General features: G+C 40.9%; 1 protein-coding gene across 2 annotated transcripts in view; it reads right to left on the bottom strand.

The window, feature by feature from the left end:
* GAPVD1 (GTPase activating protein and VPS9 domains 1) overlaps positions 1-24,587 on the bottom strand; it is a 3,238,556-nt gene that overhangs the window by 1,889,065 nt on the left and 1,324,904 nt on the right. For both annotated transcript variants that reach the window (XM_044058337.1, XM_044058338.1), the window contains exon 9: positions 13,504-13,629. In XM_044058337.1, coding sequence (XP_043914272.1) covers positions 13,504-13,629 — 126 coding nt within the window. The remainder of the gene's footprint in view (positions 1-13,503; positions 13,630-24,587) is intronic.

Genomic DNA, 24,587 nt, shown 5'->3' with positions numbered 1-24,587 from the left:
ATGACTCATGATTATCCCCTGAGCATCTTAATTCTGACACTCCTGACTTCCTCATACAATACCACATCTCCTCTCTAGGCACCCTGTCATATGCTTTCTCTAAGTCTACAAAAACACAATGCAACTGCTTCCGACATTCTCTGTACTTCTCCATCAACACTCTCAGAGCAAAGATCGCATATGAAGTGCTCTTTCCTGGCATGAAACCATACTGCTGATCACTAATCACGTCCCTTCTTAACCTTGCTTCCACTACTCTTTCCTATAACCATCATGCTGTGAATGATCAATTTTATCCCTCTGTAGTTACTACAGCTCTGCACATCACCCGTATTCTTAAAAATCAGTACCAAAACACTTTTTCTCCATTCCTCAGGCATCCTCTCACTTTCCAAGATTTCATTAAACAATCTGGATAAAAACTCCACTGCCATTTCACCTATACACCTCCATGCTTCCACAGGTATGTCATCTGGGCCAACAGCCTTTCCATTCTTCATTCTCTTCATAGCTATCCTTACTTCCTCCTTGCTAATCCATTGTACTTCATGATTTACTATCCCCTACATCATCCAACCTTCTCTCCCTCTCATTCTCTTCATTCATCAACCCCTCAAAGTACTCTTTCAATCTCCTCAACACACTCTCCTCGCTTGTGAGTATGTTTCCCTTATTATCCTTTATCACCTTTACCTGCTGCACATCTTTCCTAGCTTGGTCCCTCTGTCTAGCCAATCGTTACAGGTCCTTTTCTCCCTCCTTAGTGTCCAACCTTTCATCCAACTCTTCATATGCCTTATCCTTAGCCTTCGCCACCTCTCCCTTTGCCATGCACCTCATCTCCTTATACTCCTGTCTACTTTCTTCATCTCTCTGACAATCCCACTTCTTCTTTGCCAACCTCTTTCTCTGCATACTCTCCTGTACTTCCTCATCCCAACACCATGTCTCCTTGTCGTCCTTCCTCTGTCCAGATGTGATACCAAGCACCTTTCTAGCCGTCTCCGTTACTAGCTCTGCTGTAGTTACCCAGCTATTTGGTAACTCTTCACTGCCACCCAGTGCCTGCCTTAACTCATACCTGAACTCCAAATCACAATTACCCTTTTTCAATTTCCACCACTTGATCCTTGGTGCTGCTCTCACACTCCTCCTCCTCTTCTTGATAACCAACTTCATCCTACAAACCACTATCCTATGCTAACGACACTTTCTCCGGTCACCACTTTACAGTCTCCAATCTCCTTCAAACTGGCCCTCCTACATAAGATATAATCCACCTGTGTGCATCTTCCTCCACTCTTGTATGTCACCCTATGCTCCTCCCTCTTGTTGAAATACGTATTCACCACAGCCATGTCCATCCTTTTCGCAAAATCCACTACCATCTGACCTTCTGCATTCCTTTGTTTAACACCATACCTACCCATCACTTCCTCATCCCCTCTGTTCCCTTCACCAACATGCCCACTGAAATCTGCTCCAATCACCACTCTCTCACCCTTGGGTACAGTCATCACCACTTCATCCAATTCACTCCAAAATTTTTCTTTCTCATCCATTGCACACCCAACTTGTGGAGCATACGCACTAACAACATTCATCATTACACCATCAATTTCTAGCTTCATAAACATCACTCTGTCCGACACTCTTTTCACCTCCAAAACACTCAGCATACTGTTCCTTCAGAATAACTCCTATGCCATTTCTCCTCCCATCCACACCATGATAAAACAATTTTAACCCACCTCCGATACACCTAGCCTTACTCCTCTTCCATCTGGTCTCTTGCACACACAATATACCAACCTTCCTTCTGTCCATCATATCAGCTAGCTCTCTCCCTATACCAGTCATACTGCCAACATTCAAAGTTCCGACCCTCACTACCACAGTCCTAGCCTTTCTCCTCTCCTCCTGCTTGCGGCCATGTCTTCCGCCTTTTCTCCTCCTTCGGCCAACAGTAGCCCAATTTCCACCAGCACCCTGTAGGCTAACAGTACTGGTGGCGGTCGTTGTTAACCCGGGCCTCGACCGATCCGGTATAAAAAATTTTCTTGGTGACTGCATGAAATGTTTTGGAGAAGTTTTACGCTGGATGCCCTTCCTGACACAACCATCCCCATTTATCCGGGCTTGGGACCGGCACAAAGAATATATAAGTGTGCGTGTATATAATATATAAATATATAAACATATATAAATGTAAAAGAAAAACTACACAGACACTGGATTACTATTATGCGCTTTTGTTGTATTAAGATGAACAGAACTTCGTCAGAATACAAAAAAACTGTACATGCCTCTAGTTTACATATAAACCGTAGAACAATAAGAAAACAGTAGCCAATATGCAAGTGAAAATTAAAAAAAAATTGTGTATATGTGTGTGTATATATATATATAGATATAGATATAGATATAGATATAGATATAGATATATAGATATACACACACACACACTGGGTAGAGGAGAAAAGGTGGGAAGGATGCTCCCGACAGATTTGGAGAAAATCATTTGCGAAGCCGTAACACGTAAAGAAAAAAGTAAAGAAAGTATTCAGAATAAATTTTTTTTGATGAATAAGAGGTTAAAAAATCCATTTATGTAGCAATGAGTGTTGAGCCCTTGCAGAGCACATCTTGACCAGACAGGCAGCAAATGAGATTCTGAGGTATTGTAGTGACAAGAAGGAATCAAGGGTAGGTGATGAGATTTAGCCCTGGATCCAGGAGCTTGAAAAAAAGGTGCAGAGGTCAGATCTGATGATAAACCAATCCATTGAGCCGGATGAAAAAGACATCGGATCCAGTTATTGCAACATCAGATGAAGTTACTGCAGCTAAGAATATGTGGAAAGCAATGTTGACTACTGTTTGCCATGGGGGCAAGTTTAACTGTGATTCTGAAAGGGTTGTTTATCTTGCTCTGTGTCACTCCTGCAAGGCTTTCTATATTGGTAAGACTGTCAATTACCTCAATAAAAGAATTTACCAGCATGACTACAGTATCAGGAAAAACGACAACAAAAGTGCCCTGGCTAGACATGCTGGACTGTGTGCTGGTTTTAGTCCATTTAAATTTTTGGTTTTAGAGCAAGTCAAGATTGGTATTTTTGCTGGTAACTGGCTGAATTTTGTACTGCAGAGGGAAATGTTTTGGCAGTTGCACTTTGACACCTGCAGTTTCCCAGATTTGAATGATAACATTTCTATTTCCAGTGAGCTCAAAAGAAGGGCTAATATTCGTTAATAAAAATTTTTATTATTGTGATATTTTACATTTTGTTTTGTACTTTCCTTTGCTGCAAGTTCTTAACTGCATTTTCTTAACATGTTGCATCAGCAGTTTTGTGGATGCTTTCTCTTTAATTTGAGGAGGGGTTTGGCACTTTTTTTATAAATAAAAGGATTTCCTTTCTACTGTTCTTGGTTCTGATGATGTCACTTTGTGATTTAAATGCTTAACCAACAGTTTTTTCTTGCGCTGCGGTGAATAAAGTGTTTTGGATTGCTCTTTGAACTATTCCATATTCATTTTTTGTTAGTTGAAGGAATTTATTTGTGAGGGTAACAAGGTGAGATTTAAGTGGGATAAGTTTATCCTCTCCATAGAGCAAGGTGGCTTAGGAGTACCCAATGTGAATTAATATTTTAGTGCTATGTAGTTAAGGCTTGTTCACATAACACGAACAGAAGGTTAAAATCAAAGTGAAAAGGGATGATCAAAGGGTGGATAGGAAATAATGCGACAAAAGGATTTTGGATGTAGATCCTTAAAGAGAAAAACAACCACCATACAGAATATTATATTCAAAGTTGTAGAAAGTATTCTAAAAATAAAGTCAACACAGGGATGGAAAAAGGAGGTTTTGCCAATAGTGATGACTACAAGTAGGGGTACAGGAAACAGGAAAAGAGGAGGCCGGAATTTACTGGAGAAAACTTGGAAAGGAAATAGGAAATTAGGAGCAAATACGAGAGGGAAAGGAAAGAGATTGTGATGAGGTCAAGCAAAGGTTTGGACTGCAGGTTAGAAATAGCCTTCCCTACCAGGGAATGACAGAGTACAGGCAAAGAGAAAAGGATGGGGGGGGGGCGCCTTAAGTGGCAGACCTGTTCTGATACAGTTTTTAGCTGAGTTCCGAAGAGAAGCTGCTGTTAAAAAACAGTTAACTAGTAGGACATGTGAAATACTGCATGTTAACTATAAGGAGGTTACAAAATATTTGGAAGACTCACAGGAAAAGTAATTTACAAAGAGGAAATAGAAGAACCTATGTATGGCTCCCAATTATGCAATAAAATAAAAAGATTTAGGATTTTTCTCTAAAGTCTTTGCATAGGTATTTTTATACCCCAAGTAGACTTCAAAAATGTTTTTCCTCGGGTAAATAGCAAATGCTGGAGGTATGATGGGAAAGAGAGTTAACCAGGAGCATGCTTTTTGAGAGTGGAATGAGTTGGCAGATTTTAAAATTTCCCTATAGAGTACTTTGTCAGAAATACTGGGGGGACTACAGAAATGATTCTTTTGAGATGGGACAGAGGATCTGAATAGCCTACACATAATGAGGCCTTGTTAAGTTTTATGCTATTGGCTTCCAAAAATACTGAAAAACAATTACTAGAAAATGGAAATCAAACTCTAAACCAACTGTAACTGAAGTACTGAATATTGTTAAAAAGATAAGAGAGGTGGAAATGGAATATTTAGAAAATGCAGGAGGAAATTACATAGAAATAAATGGAACACATGCAGAATAATACTCAGGAGGAGGAGGACTGAGGTTTAAGAGAAGGCAGGAATTGAGCAATATATGTAATACTAGAGTGAATGCCAGTTGTTATAAAGAAAACATATATGGGATGCATAAAGCATGAAAAGAAATGAAAATGTTTTATTTTCTATTAACGTATGCACATCTATGTTTTGAGTGATAATTTAATAAATATATTATACAGGATTCTGTTATGGGAGCTAAGGACAAGTGAGAAAAATGAACAAAAAAATAAAATAATACAAAGACTCACAAACTTGAACCTCTAGGTTATGGGTATAAATAGTAAGATATAAACAGTGAAATGTTTTGAGTTCCTTTAATTTTATATACAGGCAAAGCATTTTTTTTCTGAGAAAAATTTGTAGGTGGTAATCAATAAAGAATTAAAATAATTTATTTGGAATGAGAAGAGGGCAAGTGGTAAATGGGATACGTTGATTCTCCCCATAGAACAATGGGGATTAATATTATCTGATTTGAAGTGATACTTTACAGCAAAGCAGCTAAGGCTCACATGCAACATAACGCAGACAGAAAGTTATAATGTCTAAGTGGTACGGGATGATAATGAAACTAGGGAGAAGTTCAAGAAATAAGGTGAGAGGAGGACTTTGAATACAGGTCCTTAAGGAGAACAACAAAACTCCTATAGAATATTATATTCATAAAGTATTCTAAGTACTAAGCCAATACGAGAATGGAGAAATGAAATCTTACCAATAGCAATGACTGCAATAGGGGTACAGAAAACAGGCATAAGTGGGCTAGAAAAGGAACCAAGGTATTGAGAGCAAATAACTACGGAGGGAATGGTAATTGGGGAATGAGGTCAAGTAGAAGTTTGGTCTGTGGGTTACAGACCGCATTCCTTACCAGGGATTGCCAGAGTATAAAAAGGGAAAAAAGAGTGACAACTGAAAGACAGCTATGGTAGAGTTTTTAATTGAGTCTGCAACAAGAAGTTACAGTTAAAAAAAGGGTTAATTAATATGGCTTACAAAATACTGCATGGTACCTACAAAAAAAACAGCAAGGTAATATACAAAAAAAAAATAGGAGGACATCTGTATGGCTTTGTGCATGTAAAAAAATCTAGAAGGTTTAGGATTTTTGCTTCAAGTGTTTGCATAAAATTTTTTATAGCCCAAGTAGAACTTGACAGAATTTTTCCTTGGGTAGACGGCAAATGCTGGAGGCATGACAGACAGAGGGGTAATTGGGAACACGTTTTTTGAAATGTAATAAGTTAACAGATTTTAAAATTTCCCTGCACTATTCTTTGTCAGAATTGCTGGAGGAGCAAATGGTTGTAACTAAGGTAATGATTCTTTTGAAATGGGATATAGGATCTGAACTGCTCAAAAAAACAAAGACCTTACTAAGTTTAATGTCACTGGCTACCAAAACAACAATTACTAAAAAATGTAAATCAAAATCTAAACCAACTGTCACTGAAGTACTAAATACTGTAAAAGAAGAGAAAAGAAATGGAGATTAGATCCTTTTATAAAGGAAGGAGCAAATTACTCAGAAATAAATGGAATGTGTGGAAATAAGAAGTTATGTACCTACCATAACGTTCCATGTTAGTTGTCTTCTCTCGCCTTCTTTCTTGCTTGATGGGTTCGGAGCCGATCCTCGGCTCCGACTCGGCACTTGCTTTAGCTCGAGAACTCCTTTTACCAGCTCGAGGCAGCCCCATATCCCATGATGCAAGGCAGTAAGTACCCAGATCTCGTTTGTTGACAAAGGGCAATAACACCAAGCAAAAAATACTTCCCAAAGGAAGAAGAAACTTACAGATGGAAAAAGGACTAGGTCTGAATGGTCTTTAGCATAATAGTTTCTTATACAAGGTCTGTCCAGGCCAGGGGGAAGGAGGGAGGGTCGCAAGAAAGAAGGCGAGAGAAGACAACTAACATGGAACGTTATGGTAGGTACATAACTTCTTAATGTTAAGTTGCCAATCTCGCCTTCATTCTTGCTTGATGGGACCGCGTCCCTAGCACCTCTATCCTGGGTGGCTCAATGGAACAAACTCTTGAGGACTGTAGAGCCAAAACTGGCTCTGTCCCTGGAGGCCAAGTCCAATTTGTAATGGGAAACAAAAGTGTGAGGAGTGGCCCAAGTGGCGCTGCACAAATAGTGTCCAAAGGAAGTCTAGCCTGAAAAGCTGTAGAAGTAGCTAAACTCCTGGTTGAATGTGCTTTAGGTTTTGAGCACAGCTGTTTTTCCCTGAGCGTATAGATTTCAGTGATGACCCAAGAAAGCCATCTGCACAAAGTCACTTTAGAAACAGGAAGGCCTTTTTATTATCCGCATAGGAAACAAAAAGTTGATCAGATTTTCTAAATTTTTTTGTTCTGTCCAAATAATATCTGAGTTGACGGTGGACGTCAAGATAATGTAGCTTTTGTTCAGTCCTATCTGAATAGTTAGGAAAAATACCGGAGATCAATGGATTGATTCAGATTGTTCTTTGAAGCAACCTTAGGTAAAAAGGATGGATTAGTTCTCAAAGATACTCTGTCTTTGTGAAAAATCAAATAGGGGGGTCGAACCGAAAGAGCATGAAGTTCAGACACCCTCTTGGCAGATGTAATAGCCACTAGAAATAAAGTTTTCCAAGAAAGATATTTCAGGGAACAAGAAACAGCTGGCTCGAAGGGGGGAAGAATCAAGGATGTCAGCACTAAATTTAGATCCCACTGAGGAGGAGGATTCCTGATTGAAGGCTTTAGTAGGAAAATTCCTTTCAAGAAGGCCCTGCAGAGCCTATGGGACATAATATTTTGATCTGCTATCCCGACATGAAAATTAGAAATAGCAGCCAATTGAACTCTGACTGTGGAAGAAGAGGAGCCTGCATGAAAAATCTCTGCTAAGAAGTCCAGAACTGCCTGAACAGGGGCAGTAAAGGGATCAATATTTTGGGCCTTAGCCCAATAAGAGAAACGTTTCCATTTGCTTGTGTAAATCCTCCTGGTAGAGGATTTTAGTGAAGCTACTATGATGTCTCTAACTGGGTTAGAGATCAAAGGAAGCCTGGCTAAGGAAGGAAGTGGAGCAACCATGCTGTGAGGTTGAGAGAAGGTATTGACCGGTGCAGCTGACCGGATTGGTGAATCAGTAGATCTGGCACTGGGTCCAGATGCCACGGCTGCACCAAAAGGTGATGATGGAGGAACGGAAACCAAACTTGTCGAGGCCAGTAAGGGGCAATGAGAATCAATTTGGCTCTCAAAACGGTAGCTTTCTGGATCACCTGAGGGATCAGAGGAAATGGAGGGAAGGCATAAAGAAGTCCCTGGGGCCAATCCTGGGTCAGAGCGTCTCTGGGGGGATGGCCTGATAGAGGGAAGAGGCGGAAGAAGTCTGGACATTTGCTGTTTTGGGGTGTAGCAAAAAGATCGCTACATGGCCGACCCCATTCCAGAAAAATCTCTTCCGCTATAGATTGTTTGAGAGACCACTCGTGAGGCATGAGAATAGCTCTGCTCAATCTGTCCGCTATAATGTTGGTTTTCCCAGGGATATGCGTTGCTACCAGAAACCGATGAGAGGAGATCGCCCATTGCCAAAGTCTGAGCGCTTCGACACAAGGGGTAGGACTTGGTTCCGCCCTGTTTGTTGATATACCAAACTACAGACATGTTGTCTGTGTGGACTGCAATTGTCCCTACGGGAAGAAAGTCGTTGAGGGCTTGCAACGTTAAAAGCACTGCACTCATCTCCAGGACATTTATGTGCAGATGGTACTCGAACGGTTGCCACGTCCCATGAACCATCCTGCCCTGATAATGACCCCCACCCGATCAGGGAGGCATCCGTGGTGACAGTGGCTATCGGGGACGGAGGTACAAAGCACCTGCCTTGGTGAACCTGAGATGATGTGATCCACCAAGCAAGATGTTCTTTGCATGTTTGTGTCACCAGAATCTGGTGACGCATTGGGAGTTGCTGATATGACCACTGTGTGAACAGCATCCACTGAAGGAGGCGCATGTAGAATCGAGCCAGGGGAAGAAGAGTAATGGCCGCAGCCATGAGACCTAATACCTTTAGAATCATTCTGGCCTGTACTTTCTTGCTGGCCAGAATGATCCTGACATGAGTCTGAATGTCTGAAACTCTTTGTTCTGTAAGGGTAGCTGACATCCGAACAGTATCTAAGTTTGCGCCTATGAAGGTAATAGACTGGCAGGGCGATAAGGATGACTTTTGAAGTTGATTGAGATGCCTAAATGAGAACACAGGTCTATTGTGTAATCCCTGGCTTGTATAAGCTGATGCCTGGTGGTGGCTGACAGGAGCCAGTCGTCGAGATACGGAAACACCTGGAATCCCTGACGTCTCAGGTGAGCCGTGACCACTGCCATACATTTGGTGAACACTCTGGGGGCTGTAGTGAGACCAAAGGGCAGGGCTCTGAACTGGAAGTGACTGGACCCCAGCCGAAAGCGGAGAAATCTCCTGGAGCGTCTGTGAATTTTGATGTGATAGCACGCGTCCTGAAGATCTATTGAGCACATCCAGTTGTCCTTCTGTAAGAAGGGCAGAATTGACTGAAGAGTGACCATTCGAATCTTGTCTTCCTGACAGACTTGTTGAGTCTGCTGAGATCCAATATTGGTCTCCAGTCTCCCGTCTTTTGGGGACCAAAAGAACCTTGAGTAGATTCCGGCTCTGAATGGTCTATTGTAACTGGCTGAATGGCTCTTTTTGCAGTAGTTTTGCGATTTCTAACTCTGCAATGTCCCTTAGACCGGTGGTACATCTGGAAGGGAACTTGAGGGAAGGACTTTCCTCGAAAGGAATTATGTAACCCTTGGATATGATCGACTGTACCCACCTGTCTTGAGTGAGGGAATGCCAGGCTTCTGGGTACAGTGATAATCTTCCCGACTGCCTCCAAGGAGGGACAGCCGGGCAACACCTCAGGGATGCTGAAAGGGCTTATCAGAGAGAGGCTCCCTGTTTCCCTGGTTCTTGGACCCCTCTGCCTCTAGAGCGGCGCCTGTTGTTGTTACCCCTCTGCCTCTAGGGGTAAACTGACCACGTGAATCCGGCGTGACTCCTTGGGATTTACTGGAACCACATCTTCCCACCCTTCTGTCCTTTGGGATAAGGCCTAGAAGGGGTGGAAAACGGACTCCAACAGCAGAAAGAGTCTTGCCGTCCTGCTCACACCTGGTCAAGGTTTCCTTCACCTGAGGGCCAAACAAAGCTGACCCATCAAAGGGAGAATTTGTGAAGGACGCCTTAAAGGGATCCGAAAATCACATAGCCGCATCCAGGCTTGGCGCCTAAGAGCCACACCTGTGCCTGCGGCTCTACTGCTCCATCCGCTGCATAAGATATTAGCCGCATGGAGGAGTTAGCAATGGAATTGAGGGTTCCTAGCTGCGAAGCAATCTTTTCTTGAGCCCCTGCAGCTGTAGGATCCTGAACTACTTCTCCCAGCTCCTTGAGGATATCTCTTTGGAGTCTGGTGAAGTGACATAGGTAATTCAGCTTAACGCATAGCAAAGGTCGCTGAGGAAAACATCCACTTACCCTACCTATCCATGGTCCTAGAGTCCTTATTAGGAGGATGGACGGGCACGGAAGGATCTGCAAGTTCCTTTTTGGTGGCCGCGGCCACCACCATGGCATCAGCGGGACACCCTTGGTAAGGAATTGTTTGTCACTAGGGGCAGTGATAAATTTAGAAGGCCTCCTAGGGACTGGCTCTACAGAGTCAGGAGCTGCCCACGCCTTCGTGCAATAACCTGCATAAGGGGTCGAAGGCGGAGACACCCAGGAGGTGGAGGGCCGAGATCCAAACGCCTCTAGGTATACTGACTCATCCTCAGAGGGATTGTTGGTGGGCCAGTTTCCCTCTGTTTCAGAAGTTCTAGGATGTCTGAGAAGGAGACATCCTCAGAGGGGATCTAGGGGATCCCTCTGACTCATCAAAGTCAGTATCCAAGTGACAGACTCGGGGAGTCTACATGCTTCCTCTTACAAGTCCTCTTCCTAGGAGGATCTCCCGAAACATCAGGAGAATCCTCGGAAGAGGGGAAATTCCCAATGGGGAAACCTGAGGCGGAGGATCTCTGGTTCCTGTAGCAAGAGAAGTGGCAGAGATGTCAACAGGTACTATAGAGGGAGGAGCTACGGAACAGACTGCTGACTGATACCAGTGGCCAGTACACTCTTCATCACCTCGAATGCTCCCTCCCAGGCAGGTCCGAGAGAACCCGCTCCAAGAGCTAGGAACTCCAGGGGCCACCGAAGGGAAGTCTCCGAGGCAGATGTCGGAGCCGAGCTCACCAAGGCCGAGGCTCCAAGGGGAAGAGCGGGCTCGGACAAGGGTCCGATGCCACTCACCCCCTCGGAGGAGACCATGGAAGCCCGACCACGAATCCCTCTAAGGAAGAGGAGATAAGAGTAGAGGCTGAAGGAACAGAAGGGGTATCCGTCCTCAAGCCGTTGCAGTAACCATGCCCAGTCACACCAACTCCAAGCTCTGGGGTAGAGTTGAAGGAGGAACTGTAACGGGTGTGGACCAACAGTCGCCTGCTGAGACGGGCTGTGTAACATTTGGGCCAGTACCTGTGACTTGAGTAATCTACTGACCACTCTCTAGGTCATGATCTGACAACCTGGATGACCTTGAAGATCGGCTCCGATGGCTCCGTTCCGATAGAAGAGGTGAAGCCGGAGCCGAAAGTATCGGCTCCAAGGAAGGAGACCTCGACCTCTTCCTGGAATGAGCCATCGGAGCCGATACTACAGATCCTGTCGGCGCCAACTTCTCGGAGCCAACAGAACGTCTCGATGTATCGGCTCCAGCCGGAGCCGATACAGCCACCAAAGTAACGGTGTCGGAGCCGATCGGAGCCGACACCGATGCCTGTGCCACATGGGTGTCGGAACCGATCGGAGCCGACATCGTGGACAATACAGATTCGGCACCGATAGCCATCGGTGCGAAGCTTTGTCAAGCCAGAATCGGCTCCAGCCGAGCCGATCTCGACTCAACGCAGTCGGAGCCGAGGCCGCAAGCTTAGATACAGAAGCCTGGGCCTTGGCAGGTTTTGTTGATTTTGGTGGAGCCGACTTAGCCGGAGAGCCCTCCGGCTTAAGAAGGCCCCTAAGAATCAACTTGTTACGTCTCTCCTGCAGGACTCTCTGGCTGAAGGAGTGACAAATAGCACAGGAGTCCTGCAGGTGAAGAGGGCCCAGACAATACAGGCAAGAAGTGTGACCGTCTGTCAGAGACATCTTCTGACAGCACGAGTCACACTTCTTAAAACCTGAAACCCTCTCCTTTGACATGGTGCCGAAAACACAAAACACACACACACCAGTCAAATTAAATTAAACAAAATACCAAGAGGTATTCTATAAAACACCAGCACACACACCCTAACAGGGGGGGGATGGGATAGGGAATTGACTAACAAAAAATTAAAAGAGACAGGGAATTTCTGTCAGAAAGGGATAGAAATTAAATTTAAACTATCAAAAAATTAGTTTTAGAGTAAAAAGGGGCTTGAAAATCACAAAAGTGAACAACTTACCAGGAGCTGGTAAAAAGAAGACCTCCCAAGCGAAGCGGCAAACGAGATCTGGGTACTTACTGCCTTGCATCATGGGATATGGGGCTGCCTCGAGCTGGTAAAAGGAGTTCTCGAGCTAAAGCAAGTGCCGAGTCGGAGCCGAGGATCGGCTCCGAACCCATCAAGCAAGAATGAAGGCGAGATTGACAACTTAACATCAATACATGCACAACAATATTCATGTGTATTAATAAGCTTTAAGTGAAGGCAAGAACTGTGCAATTTATGCAATGTTGGCGTGAATGGTAAGTGATAAAAAGAGAGCACATATAATGCATGAAAATGAAAAATATTTGCTATGTTTTTTTCTTTTCCATTATTTTACATGATGCAGATATATACATTGTCTACAAAATAATTTAATAAAGTTGATTAAAAATAGTGAAGAGAAACTGTACAATTAGCCATTTTTTTTACTACTTTGAATTTAATATCTGAAATATCTAGGAAAGGCTTCTATTTTACCTCTTAGTTCAACTGTTCTCTGACCTCAAGCTGTTCCACTGGTACCATCACAAAAGTGAGGTGTACCCTGAACATGAGCCTTTTGTCAGATGGATTCTATCTATCCATTAAGAAAAGTCTCATAACTACTACAGGGCTGTGCAACCACCCGGAGGACAGGAACTGGAGCAGCTGCTCAGGGCTATCAGATAGCAGCTGGCTGGCATTTTTTTTACTGTATGCAAAACCGTACATATGGCTTCCTACACTGACAATCCTACACACATCCTGGATTTTTTCAGTCCATTCCATGCATCTCCATCAGCAGATTAAGTCAAATAACTAACACAGTAACTTAACCCTAAGGAAGTTTATGCACTCTGATTCACAAGTATTAACTCAATGAAATATGGTGCATTGTGACAAAACCTTTGCAATAGCCAAGAAATCATGCAGACATGACAGAATGATGAATGAAAAGCCTATTTTTCCTTAACATACGACAGTAAGTCCTGGTTAAATACAGCCACGACAGTTTGTTTCCACCGGTTTACATACATTCTCCATTCCCTTGATTTCAGAAACTGTATTCCTGTAATAAAAATTAATGAAATAGAACTCACATTAAATATAGAAACATTACAAATGGTACTACTTCTTTATACCTTGCTCATGTTCTAGCAATTCCAAAACTTCTACTCCACTGCTCCCAGATGGTCCTGCTCCCAGTTCGGATACAGACTCTGCTTCCAGATCCAGTGACGACACAGAATTTGAGCGATTTGATGGACCTATTAAAATGAATTACTTTTAGATTAAATTACTCCTATACAACATTTTTACTTTAAGACTCCAAGGAACACATGCAGAAAAACATGCAGAACTTGTCATGCTTTATGAAATTTGAAAAAACAGGCAACCAGTAACTATATGCCAGTATTGCCATAGTTTACAAAAATGAAAGGTACATACTTACCATAACATCAGAGCCTTTCATTCCAGTCTGCCGAATATGACAAGTGGATCCTTGAGACGCATGTCAGATCAGAGTCAGCAGTATCAGTGCTCCAACCTGGAGCACCTTTAAGAATTTCCTCTCTCATAATGTACCTCACCCCCTAGTTACTTCAGATCTTGTTTTAATGCCTTAAGACATAGACACCACTAATCTGCACTGCCACAAGCTCGATAAACTAACTTCAGTATCCATCAGGCCTTACAAACATGGAAAGTGGAAAGGCTGTTCTATCAGACAGACTGGAATGAAAGATGTATCATTATGCTTAGTAGATTAGTTTCATATGCTATTCAATGTCTCTCTGATCTAACAGATGGGTCAGAATCAGGGGGTACAGAGAACACAGGTTGTAACACAGATTCATAGATTGTTACTAGGCTAATGACACGGTGGGGGGGGGGGGTCTTTCCAAGCCTAGCCAAGTTTTCCCAAAAGAAAAATGATGCCCTGTATCCATGGATGGATGGATATCATGCCCTCTGGAAGACTGTCCTGATGTTCCTGCAAAACTAGGAGCACTGCCCTCAACTCCAAAACATTTTTGTGAAGACTGGCCTCACTATCCATCCACAGACCTTGAACGTTTCTGCCATATGCCCCCACTCCCATCAAAGGGAGAATGCATCTGTGGAAACTGCTGCTACTGGGAGTGGAGTTTGAAACTGTCTTCCTGGCCAAAGGATTGGGGATGTAATCACCACTGAAGAGACAATGATTACAGTCATGGAAAGAGAATGAAAGTTCTGAGTCCACTGAGCTTCCGGGACTCACTGTAGTATTCTCATGTGTAAGAAGACAAATTCTACCATCAGAATTGGGGAGATGACCATCAGGTCTAGAACTGAGAGCCAAGGATGCCATAAGAGGGTTTCTGAGTAACAGTGACATGACCCAGACAAGAGAGAGCAACAGGTAAAGCAGCCTGTCCCCTAGTAAAGGTTGACTCTATCCAGTGTTGCAAATGACAGTTATAAGAGTTAGTCTTGGTTTCATCTGACTCCCTGAAGTTATACTCTGAGAACTCATTGGGAACTCAATCCGTCAAAAAAAAAATTAAGTCTTTTTTTGCACTCCCCATATGAAAAGGATTTTAATATGTACTTTGGATATTAGATTAAGCATAGTTAGACTTATTATTATTTATGTATGCTACTGTCTGATCCTTTAGTATTTTTAAGTATCATTTTCTGTTCATTTCAGGTTGATGGCATCAGAGGCCAGGACACATTAATGTTATGGTATAATGTTAGTGTAATATGCTTATGTAACAAGCTAAAGTTATCTCATTATGGTTTTATGCCATAACAAATTCTATGTTTTCCATGAATTTAACAGATATTTTGACATTTATATACTTCAAAGTAATAAAAGCAGAGGAACGCATCCCTAGGCAAGATGTGATGTCAAAAAACCTATGTATTACTTACAAACGGTAATTTAGGCCCTGATACCAGTATATTATGACTGAATTAAACATAGAAGTAGTATGATTAATTACAAAGAGGTAATACAAAGTATATGAGGCTGTCCATTCCATACTGGTGGTACTAGAGATTTTGATGGTACTACATAATTCACCTATATTTACAAGTCAAAAAATTTCTGAGTTAATAGACCTTAATGACAACAGCAACTGTAACATACTTAAATTGGTGTCAGTAGTTAATTTAAGGAACATAATTCATTACTATAAGAATGCTATATTGTTCAGTCTTTTTTTTTGTAAAAGCAATGTTACAGGGAAAAATATATCACAATTGAATGATTAAGATGTTATTAGAGAGGCTTTAATAACAGGTTCACTTATAAACATGTGGATTCTGTTACTGTAATATTAACGCTATATAATGACAGTTTTGCAGTATTGAACACATTAAGCTATACTGGGTACATATATTGAAGTCAAGTTAGTATGTTTGAATTAATTAATGAGTTTCAATATCTAATTTAAAAGTGATGTTAGCATCGGTGTAGAAATAGTAGCAATACGATAAGACTAGTTATTTATAGTAAAGCTAGAGAGGAATTTGCATGACTACATCATCAAACTAGGAATGTGTTATTTTGTGATGGGGCTAGTTTTGTTCTTAGCATTAGTTATACACTTTTAGTCATCAAGTTTTAGTCCACATCAAGGTACATTAAAAATTGTTCTTGTTTTGTATATAATGTCATATTAATTTATAAAGTTTTGTCTAGTATAAATGTCATGTTATAAATGCACTTCACTGAACATTAATAGTTTAAACAACCCAGTAAAAAGTAGTACCCTATTGAAATATCTGAAACTTCACAAGGTTGATACTGTATTTTTGCAAGAAGCACACTAGCTCTCCAAAAGATTATTCCATTTTACTTGCGTCTCATTTTAGATTAAAAAAAAAAAAAAAAAAAAAAGAAGAGGGGCATTTATGGAAAAATTAATTGACTCTTATCCAGATAAGAATGGGATGTAAAGTCAGGTGGAAATAGAAATAAAAAGAATATTGTACATTTGTTAACTCTTACTGGATCCCTGGAATTGGAGCAAAAGTTTCTAAAAATATTTAGATATTATAACTTTTATACGAAAGGTGAGGTAATTATAGCAGAAGGTTTAATTATTGGAGAATGACACTAATGCTAATAGAAAACTTAAGACTCTCATCAGTTGCAAAACACTTTAATCACTTCATCAACACTATACGCATTACTCTTAAATTTGGCACCAAAAACATTCTAACAGATTATACTCTAAAACTGAAGATGTGTTAATTTCCAGTCTACTGACTGACAGCAACGCAATTACTTTTAATCACACATTGAAATCAAATAATTTAATATTATGTAAAAGTCTTCCTGCTTATACAATTAAAATTAAGGGTTTATTAATGAAATTAAAACCTTTTTAGAGTTTAATAATAATGGAGAAGTTATTTAGATTATTCTTTGAGATTCTTTGAAAGCTTATTTAAATGGTAAAATTAAAAACTGGTACTTTTGTAAAAGAAAATAATGGGATAGAGAATTAAAATAGTTACAAAATAAGAAATATTTTAAAGTTAAAAATTAAATCAAATGATTAAGCTAATAACCTAGAACTAAAAACTTTACATCAAAAATATGTAAATAGTCAATCACAAGATTTCAATAAACTTAGAAAAAAATAAAACTGTAATCTTGTTCAGTAAATCTTAAAAATATATACAAATTAGTCGTTAGTTCAAAGAAAATTAATAATTTAAACCATATTAGAAGATATATAAATATGGAAGTAAAAATAAAACAGTTACTGATTTAGCTGATGTATTAGAATGTTTAAGGGATTATTATGAGCAAATAACTAATAGTAATTTGATAAATAGTTAGTCTTGCAGGCTTTCTAAAAGAAATCATTAACTATGAGCTAACTAAAGAGCAAAGAAATAGTACTGCTAAACATTTTTTTGCTTAAAGAAATTAAAGATCAAATAAGAAATCGTACAATTAATAAAGCTCCAGGTTGGGGCAGAATAATTCCAGAACTTAATTATTACCAGATAATATATTAAAGATTTTGTTGAAAACATTTAATGATATTAAATATATTATCAATGTATCCCCATCTTGGAGATTTTTGCTCGTTTCACCTATACTAAAACAGGATAAAGACCCTAAATTTTGTTCTTATCAACCTATTTTACTTCTAAAGACAGATTATAAAATATGTATGTCAATACTGGCAAAGAGATCAGTTATTATTTTGGCAGGAATTAGTAATGATCAAATAGGATTTATATTAAACAGGAGAGTTTATGATAACTTTATTAGGCTTTTTACTTTAATAGATTTTGCAAACAAACAAGAAAAGAACTTTGATTTAGACAAAGCATTTGATTCTGTAAATTGGAATTACTTGTTTAAAGTTCTTGAGGAATATAACTTTTCTGCAGCATGTATAAATCTCATTAATATGATGTATAACAGTGTGTCTGCACTTATTAAAATAGGTTCTTTTCTATCTAAATCATTTAGAATTTTAAAGGATACAAAACAAGCATGTCCCCTTTCTCCTTTATCTGCATTATGTATAGACCCTTTCACAAATCACGAGATCAAATAAAAATATAAAACTTTTTCACCAGTGGTCACCCCCTCATTGGTCAGGTCTGACCATAAGCAAATCACCCTTGACATCCACATCCCACCCCCACCCCCCAGTAAGGAAACCTCCTTAAAAAACTTCTCCAAAGCCAACTTCATGCTACTTAAGTCAGAAGTGACAAACTTCACAACACCCACACAGACGGGATCTGGAAGTTCGACTGCAGAATCCTACACTAAAGCACTGTATGAGCACATCCACTCGTGCATGAATCGTGCCATTCCAAATAGAACCAAGATGCTCTTATCCAAAAAAGGAAGCCAATCTGGTGGTCCCCTGCTATAAACAAACTATACAACAGAAGGAAGAAACTGTTGCAGAAAAGAGGAAAATGCCAGGATGCAAAAAACTCCCTCACCAGCCTCAGTAAGAAGCTGAGATCCCTCATAAAATCCTCAAAAGCTAGTTACGAAAATAAAATTGCCAAAGATTCCAAAGACAACCACAAGGCATTCTATAGTTACGTCAAGAATCTAAATGGCAATGCTCAGATCTGCTCTGAACTACAACAGAATGGCATTAAATATACTGATCCCAAGGATATTGCCAATATCCTGGCAGATCGATTTAGTGCCAACTTCACTCCCCTCTCACCCCCTAAAGGGCCCATCTCAATACCAAAAGATTGCCAAATTCCGGTAATCACAGCCACACAGGTAGAAACAGCACTCTCCAAAGGTACGAATACAGCATCCATGGGACCAGATGACATCCCAGGCTGTGTACTACATGAACTACAAAATGAACTGGCACCCCACCTAAGTGTCACGTTTAATCATAGCCTCACCTCAGGCTTCGTGCCCACTGAGTGGCGCACAGCTACAGTTATCCCGCTCCACAAGGGGGGATCCACCTTGGATCCCGGGAACTACCGTCCCATCAGTCTGACAAGCCTGATCTGCAAGGGCATGGAACGCATTATTATGGAACTTATAAACAAAGACACTGGCAACCTCCAGACACTGGACCCCACCCAGTTTGGGTTTGTGAAGGGCCGATCTTGTCTCCTGAATCTGACTGACTTCTTCGAGTCGGTCTCCAGAGCTGTGGACGAGGGTAAGGAGGTCCACACAGCCTATCTGGACCTCGCCAAGGCCTTCGACACTATCCCCCACTCTGGAATCATAGATAAACTTACTAAGCTGGGCATAAACCCCTACATCACTCAATGGGTTGCCAACTGGCTTACTGACAGAACCCAGACTGTAAAAGTAGCCGACTCCAAATCCAGCTCCAGACAAGTGGAGTACCTCAGGGTTCAGTCCTGGGACCACTCTTGTTTGGCATCTACTTCTCTGAAGTACAGGCCAACACTAAGGGACTCTGGCTAACAAAGTTTGCAGATGACAGCAAACTGGGAGCCATTATTGAATCCCCAAATGATGTGGATATTCTGCAAAAGGGCCTTACAGAAACAGATGCCTGGTGCCAGAGCCATGGGCTCATGCTTAATGCCAAGAAATGTATAGTCATCCCCTTTGGAAAAAAAAACATGTACCCATGAACTACCTCATAGGTGGCAGGACACTAGACATCTAAAGTGTGATGAGAGACTTAGGGACACAAGTGGACAGTGGTCTCACTTTTGATAACCTCATTGCCACAACAGTCAGGAAATCCTTCTACATGACACACCTCATCACTAAGGGCTTTTCATCCAGAAAAAAGGAGGTAATTGTCCCACTGTACTCAGCCCTCATTAGACCCATTTGGTATGTACCTCACAAGACATCTGCAACAGCTGGAAAGGCCACAGAAATACCTCACTAAAAGAATCACAGGCCTAAAGCAGATGCCATATGCTGACCGTCTAAAAAAAACTCCAGCTATACTCTGTGGCATATCGTCTACTCAGAGGCGATCTCTGCTTAACATACAAGGCCATGTCAAACCCTGAGCTGTTGGACATGCTCCACTTAAAGAAATCCCAATCCCTCAGAGCCACACGCCCCAGGGATCTAAACCTTATCATCACAATCAACAAAACATGCTGGAGAGATAGGTTCCTGACCCAGAGACTCCCCATACTCTGGAACTGACTGCCCATACATGTCAAGCAGACCACCTCACTGGCCCTCTTCAAAAGGAACCTTGATGATTGGATGGGAGATGGGAAATTCACCCCGGGGATCATGTTAGTTGCCCTGCTAGACAAGGGCCCAGAGAAGTAAATATTGTGGGAAAAATTTCCAGGGAATTGTTATGGCATAGGCCTTAGGGCCGATAGTCTAGTACCAACCTATGAACCTATAATAGATGAGAACTGCTCTTCCAAAATACAATTATTTTCAGATGACATATTATAAACTATTGGTAATACTGATTCATCATTATAACATATAGTTAAAGCCATGGAGTATTTTGGCGAGATTTTGAGACTGAAATTTAATCATACCAAAACCAATATGTTCTTAATTAATAAAGATTTAAATTCAAATCTTAAAAGGTATAATAATTTTAATTGGGATTATAATAAAATTAAATATTTAGGAGTTACTATACCTTCAAGTTGTGAAAAACTAGTGGGATGATGTGAGGTAGTGCCAGCTGTGCAAGGGGGAGTAGGGTAGCACATGTCTGACATATGCCAGCATAGCTAGCTGTACTAGGTGGAGTACAGTAGTGGATATGCAACATATGCCAGCATAGCTAGCTGGAGTTTTGTAAAGAATTGTGTGTCATCTGAATATCAAATTGATTTGTACAGATGCTAGTATTAAAAATGTAATAGCAGTGGGTACTGCTGCACAGAAAAGAAATATACATATATGTCAGGCTGTATTGTTGTAACTGCTGAAACATATATATTTAACCGAGGATACTGGAAGGGAAGGGAAGCGATTAAGTTCAGCCCAGCTAACCTTAAAAATTAAATGACTTGGTTTAGGCCATAAAGTTTCTATTTCACAGGTCTGAATGCAGACAGAGATGCAATGTCTATGAGAAGCCTTTTTGCAGGAAGGGTAGAAGTGTTAGAATTGTTTTATAGCTTCCAGATGCTGTATTAAGCCTTTAGCTAAAGTTCTGTGTGTACACTGTGACACACATATGCCAAATCCTGGCTCAGTATCTAATGACAGGGTAGTGTAGGAACCAGAGTCAGGCGACCAGATGTGACGTCACTCTGTAGCCAGCACTTAAATTGTATTTAGATACTAGTGAGAGATGTGTCAGTAGCACTCAGCACTGTTTTTGGGAACCTGACAACAAAGACACTCATCCATCTTCATTTGCCTTGCTTTAGTAAGTAGCCAGGGAATAGTAATTCTTCAGTCAGTTAGGAAAATATACGGAGATTAGCTAAACATTGATTTTGTGTGTCTGAGTCTTTCCATCTGTGTTGTTTTTATATTTCCTGTGATTTGAAACTCTGTTTATTGTAAACATATGTTCAGTATTTTCATGTTTTCTATATTATTAGTAAATATATCTATACCTTTCATTGTGACTGGTCTTTTAGATAATATTTTAACTTTTGAGAGTACTTGCATTTATTTAGTGGCACTGTGGCTGCACGCTCCTGAAAATCTTGCTGCTTGGCTGAACATGACCACTTGTTTAAGTATTCATTTTACTGAGGGTAATTGGGTACCCTGGTAGGAGCCTTAAAGTAGCTGGCTGGGGGAAGTGAATCTTCCTTATAGTCCGGATAGAGTTGGCAAAGCGAGTAAGCTGTGCCAGTCTTTCCCAGGGGTGTGTGTGTGTGTGTGTGTGTGTATGTGTGTGTCAGCTACTTTGAACAGGGACAATGAGAGCACTGATTTCACAGAGATGGTAGTAGAGGACTTGGCTTGGAACACCTGGCTAAGGACCTAACTCTATAGCTGTGTCACTGGTGAGGCTTATTTGGGGCCTGGAGACAAAATCCAGACCCAGGACTGGAGTGTGCATTCTCTGTGTGCTCTTCAGGGAAAGTGCACTTCGGTGCAGAGAGCTGCATCTGAAAATATTGCGTGTGTCTATTTTTTTTCTCAGTGAACAATCCCCAACTGTGTCAGTGGTGAGGACTGAGGCTCCTTGATCACAGGCCCAGAGGAGGGGCATCACAACTAGTATTAGTAAATTACACAAATATAATTAACATGATTACGCAACTAATTTCAAGATGGAATAAACTTTCCTTTATTATGGAAGATAGGGTTATATTAATAAAAATGATAATGGTACCTAAAATTCTGTTTGATATTCCATCTTTAATCTTATCCCCAAATACAATTTTTTTAAGAAAATAAATTTATGTTACTTAAATTTTTAATAAACCTAGAATTTCATTAGAATGGCATATGAAAAGCTGGAAAGACAGTGGTATTAGTTTTCCTAATTTTGATTTGTAGTAATATTAGTTTTTCTAATTTTGATTTGTACATAAAATCTGCTAATATTCAAATTATAGCTCAATGGTTAAATAATTAATACGATTCTAAATGGAAATTAATAGAAGAAAAATATTACTAAATAAATCATTGGTTGATTCGCATGTGCAAGTTATATTTAATAAATTCTATTGGATCATAAAAGATTGTACGAGTAGTGAAAATAATTTTTCACAGGTTCATAGGTGTTTACTAGGCCAACGACAACAAGGGCCTCTAAGCCTAGTCATGCATCCCAAATCAATGACAAGTTCTGATACCCTTGCTAAGTATAAGCATGGCCCTGGAAGATGAACCATTTATAGGTTACCTGTTTGCATTATAAACATAAGTGCCCAACCAGGGATGGATTTCTGGTTTCCCATCCAATTGTCCAAGTTGCACTCAAATTGGGTTAGGGAGGAACTCTGCTTCACATGGATGGGGAGCCTGCTCCATAGACAGGGTAGTCTCTGGGATACATACCCATCTCTCCAGCAGGTCCTACTTATATCACAGGTAAGGTTTAAGTCTGTAGAACAGACAATTCTGGCACTGTTTGTTTTGTGGAAATGCAGGAGGTCCATCAGAGTGGGGTCTGACAATGCCAGGTATAGATTTAGGAGACAGAAAACAGGGATAGGGCCTGTAGGCAGTCTGCATAAGACATACTACTTACACCCTGTATTCTTTTAGTGAGGAACCTCTGTGGACATTCTAGTTGTTGGATATGCCTGGTTAGGTACATACAAAGGGGACACTGTACTCAATGATATGTCTGATGAATGCCGTGTACAGTGGAACAAGGACTTCCTTAGAATTAGATGCCATATGTGTGTTTATAAGTTGCACAACATAGAATGACTTCCTCACCACTGTAGACACGTGATGATCAAAGGCTATATTACTATCTATGTGTGTCCCCCCAAGTCCCTGACTACTGAGTCTCTAAGGGGTGTGTTGTCAATATGATAAATTACCAGGGATGGATGACTTCCCAAAGGATACTATTATGCATTTCTGGGCATTTACTTTTAATTCATGGCTCTGACACCAGTTGCTTGCTTGGGTCAGCCACTCCTGGAGAACATTTGTGTCAGTGTGAGATTCAATGACAACTCCTAATTTGCAATTATCTGCAAATTTAGTCAGCCAGAGACCACTAACACTGGCCTTAACTTCTGAAAAGTAAATGCCAAAAAGGAGTGGTCCAAGGACTGATCTCTGAGGGACTCCACTTGTGATTGGCCTCTTTGTAGAGGTGGACTCCCAAATTCCAACTTCCTGGGTCTCATCTGTGAGCCAGTTGGCTATCCATCGTGTGACATACCGGTTTGTACCTAACCTCTTGAGTTTATCAACAATGCCCGAGTGGGGTATTGTGTCAAATGCCTTGGCCAGGTCAAGGTATGCAGTGAGAATGATTCTGCCCTCATCCGTTGCTTTGGTGACCTTCTCAAAGAAGTCCACCAGTTGAGTAGGCATAATCTGCCCTTGATGAAACCAAACTGTTTTGGGTCCAGTGTCTGGAGGATTACTATCTCTCTATTGATCATCTCCATGATAATTCTTTCCATGCCTTTACATATAAGACTAGTGAGACTTATGGGTCTTGTAGATGGCCCATCTTTGTGCAGAGGGATGATTGCTGCCTTTCTCCATTCATGAGGCACAAAGCATGTTTAGAGGCTGCAGTTAAACAGCAAGTCCTGAGGCCCTGATAGGTCATGTTTCATGCTACTTAGATGGTATCCTGGGATATTGTCTGGGCCTACTGACGCAGTGTTCTTGGTCTTAGAGACAGCATTAAGGACCTGTTCCCTAGTGACAGTAGGGGGAGTTATATTTGATGATATTTCCTGAGGGAAGGCTGAGTGGGAGAGAGGAGTAAAGTTAGAGTTGAATTTATCAGCCAGGAAGTTTGTTATATCTTCTGGTTCAATATAGGTGGTTCCATTTACAATGAGCTCTGCACACAATTGTGTATTACCTTTGAGGATGCGGACACAGCTAAAGAATGCTTTGGGGTTGTCCTTTGCCTGGGAGGACAAACTTACCCCAAATTTGGCTTTTGTAGACTATTTGTATTCTGATGTGTTTGTTTAGTTTGATGAGAGTGCTTTTATCCTACTGGGTGCTACACCTACTAATTTTTGCTATGATTTTCTTCCTCCTGTTATTCATCTAACTGATTTTGTGATTCCACCAGGGTGGCTTGTTTTTTTTGAGTTAGTTCTGTACTTCTTCCTGGTGGGT

The sequence above is a fragment of the Protopterus annectens genome, chromosome 16.part0 (genome assembly GCF_019279795.1).
Source record: "Protopterus annectens isolate FY-2018-M chromosome 16.part0, PAN1.0, whole genome shotgun sequence".
Lineage (NCBI taxonomy): Eukaryota > Metazoa > Chordata > Ceratodontiformes > Protopteridae > Protopterus > Protopterus annectens.
This window is presented reverse-complemented; position numbering and strand designations above follow the sequence as displayed.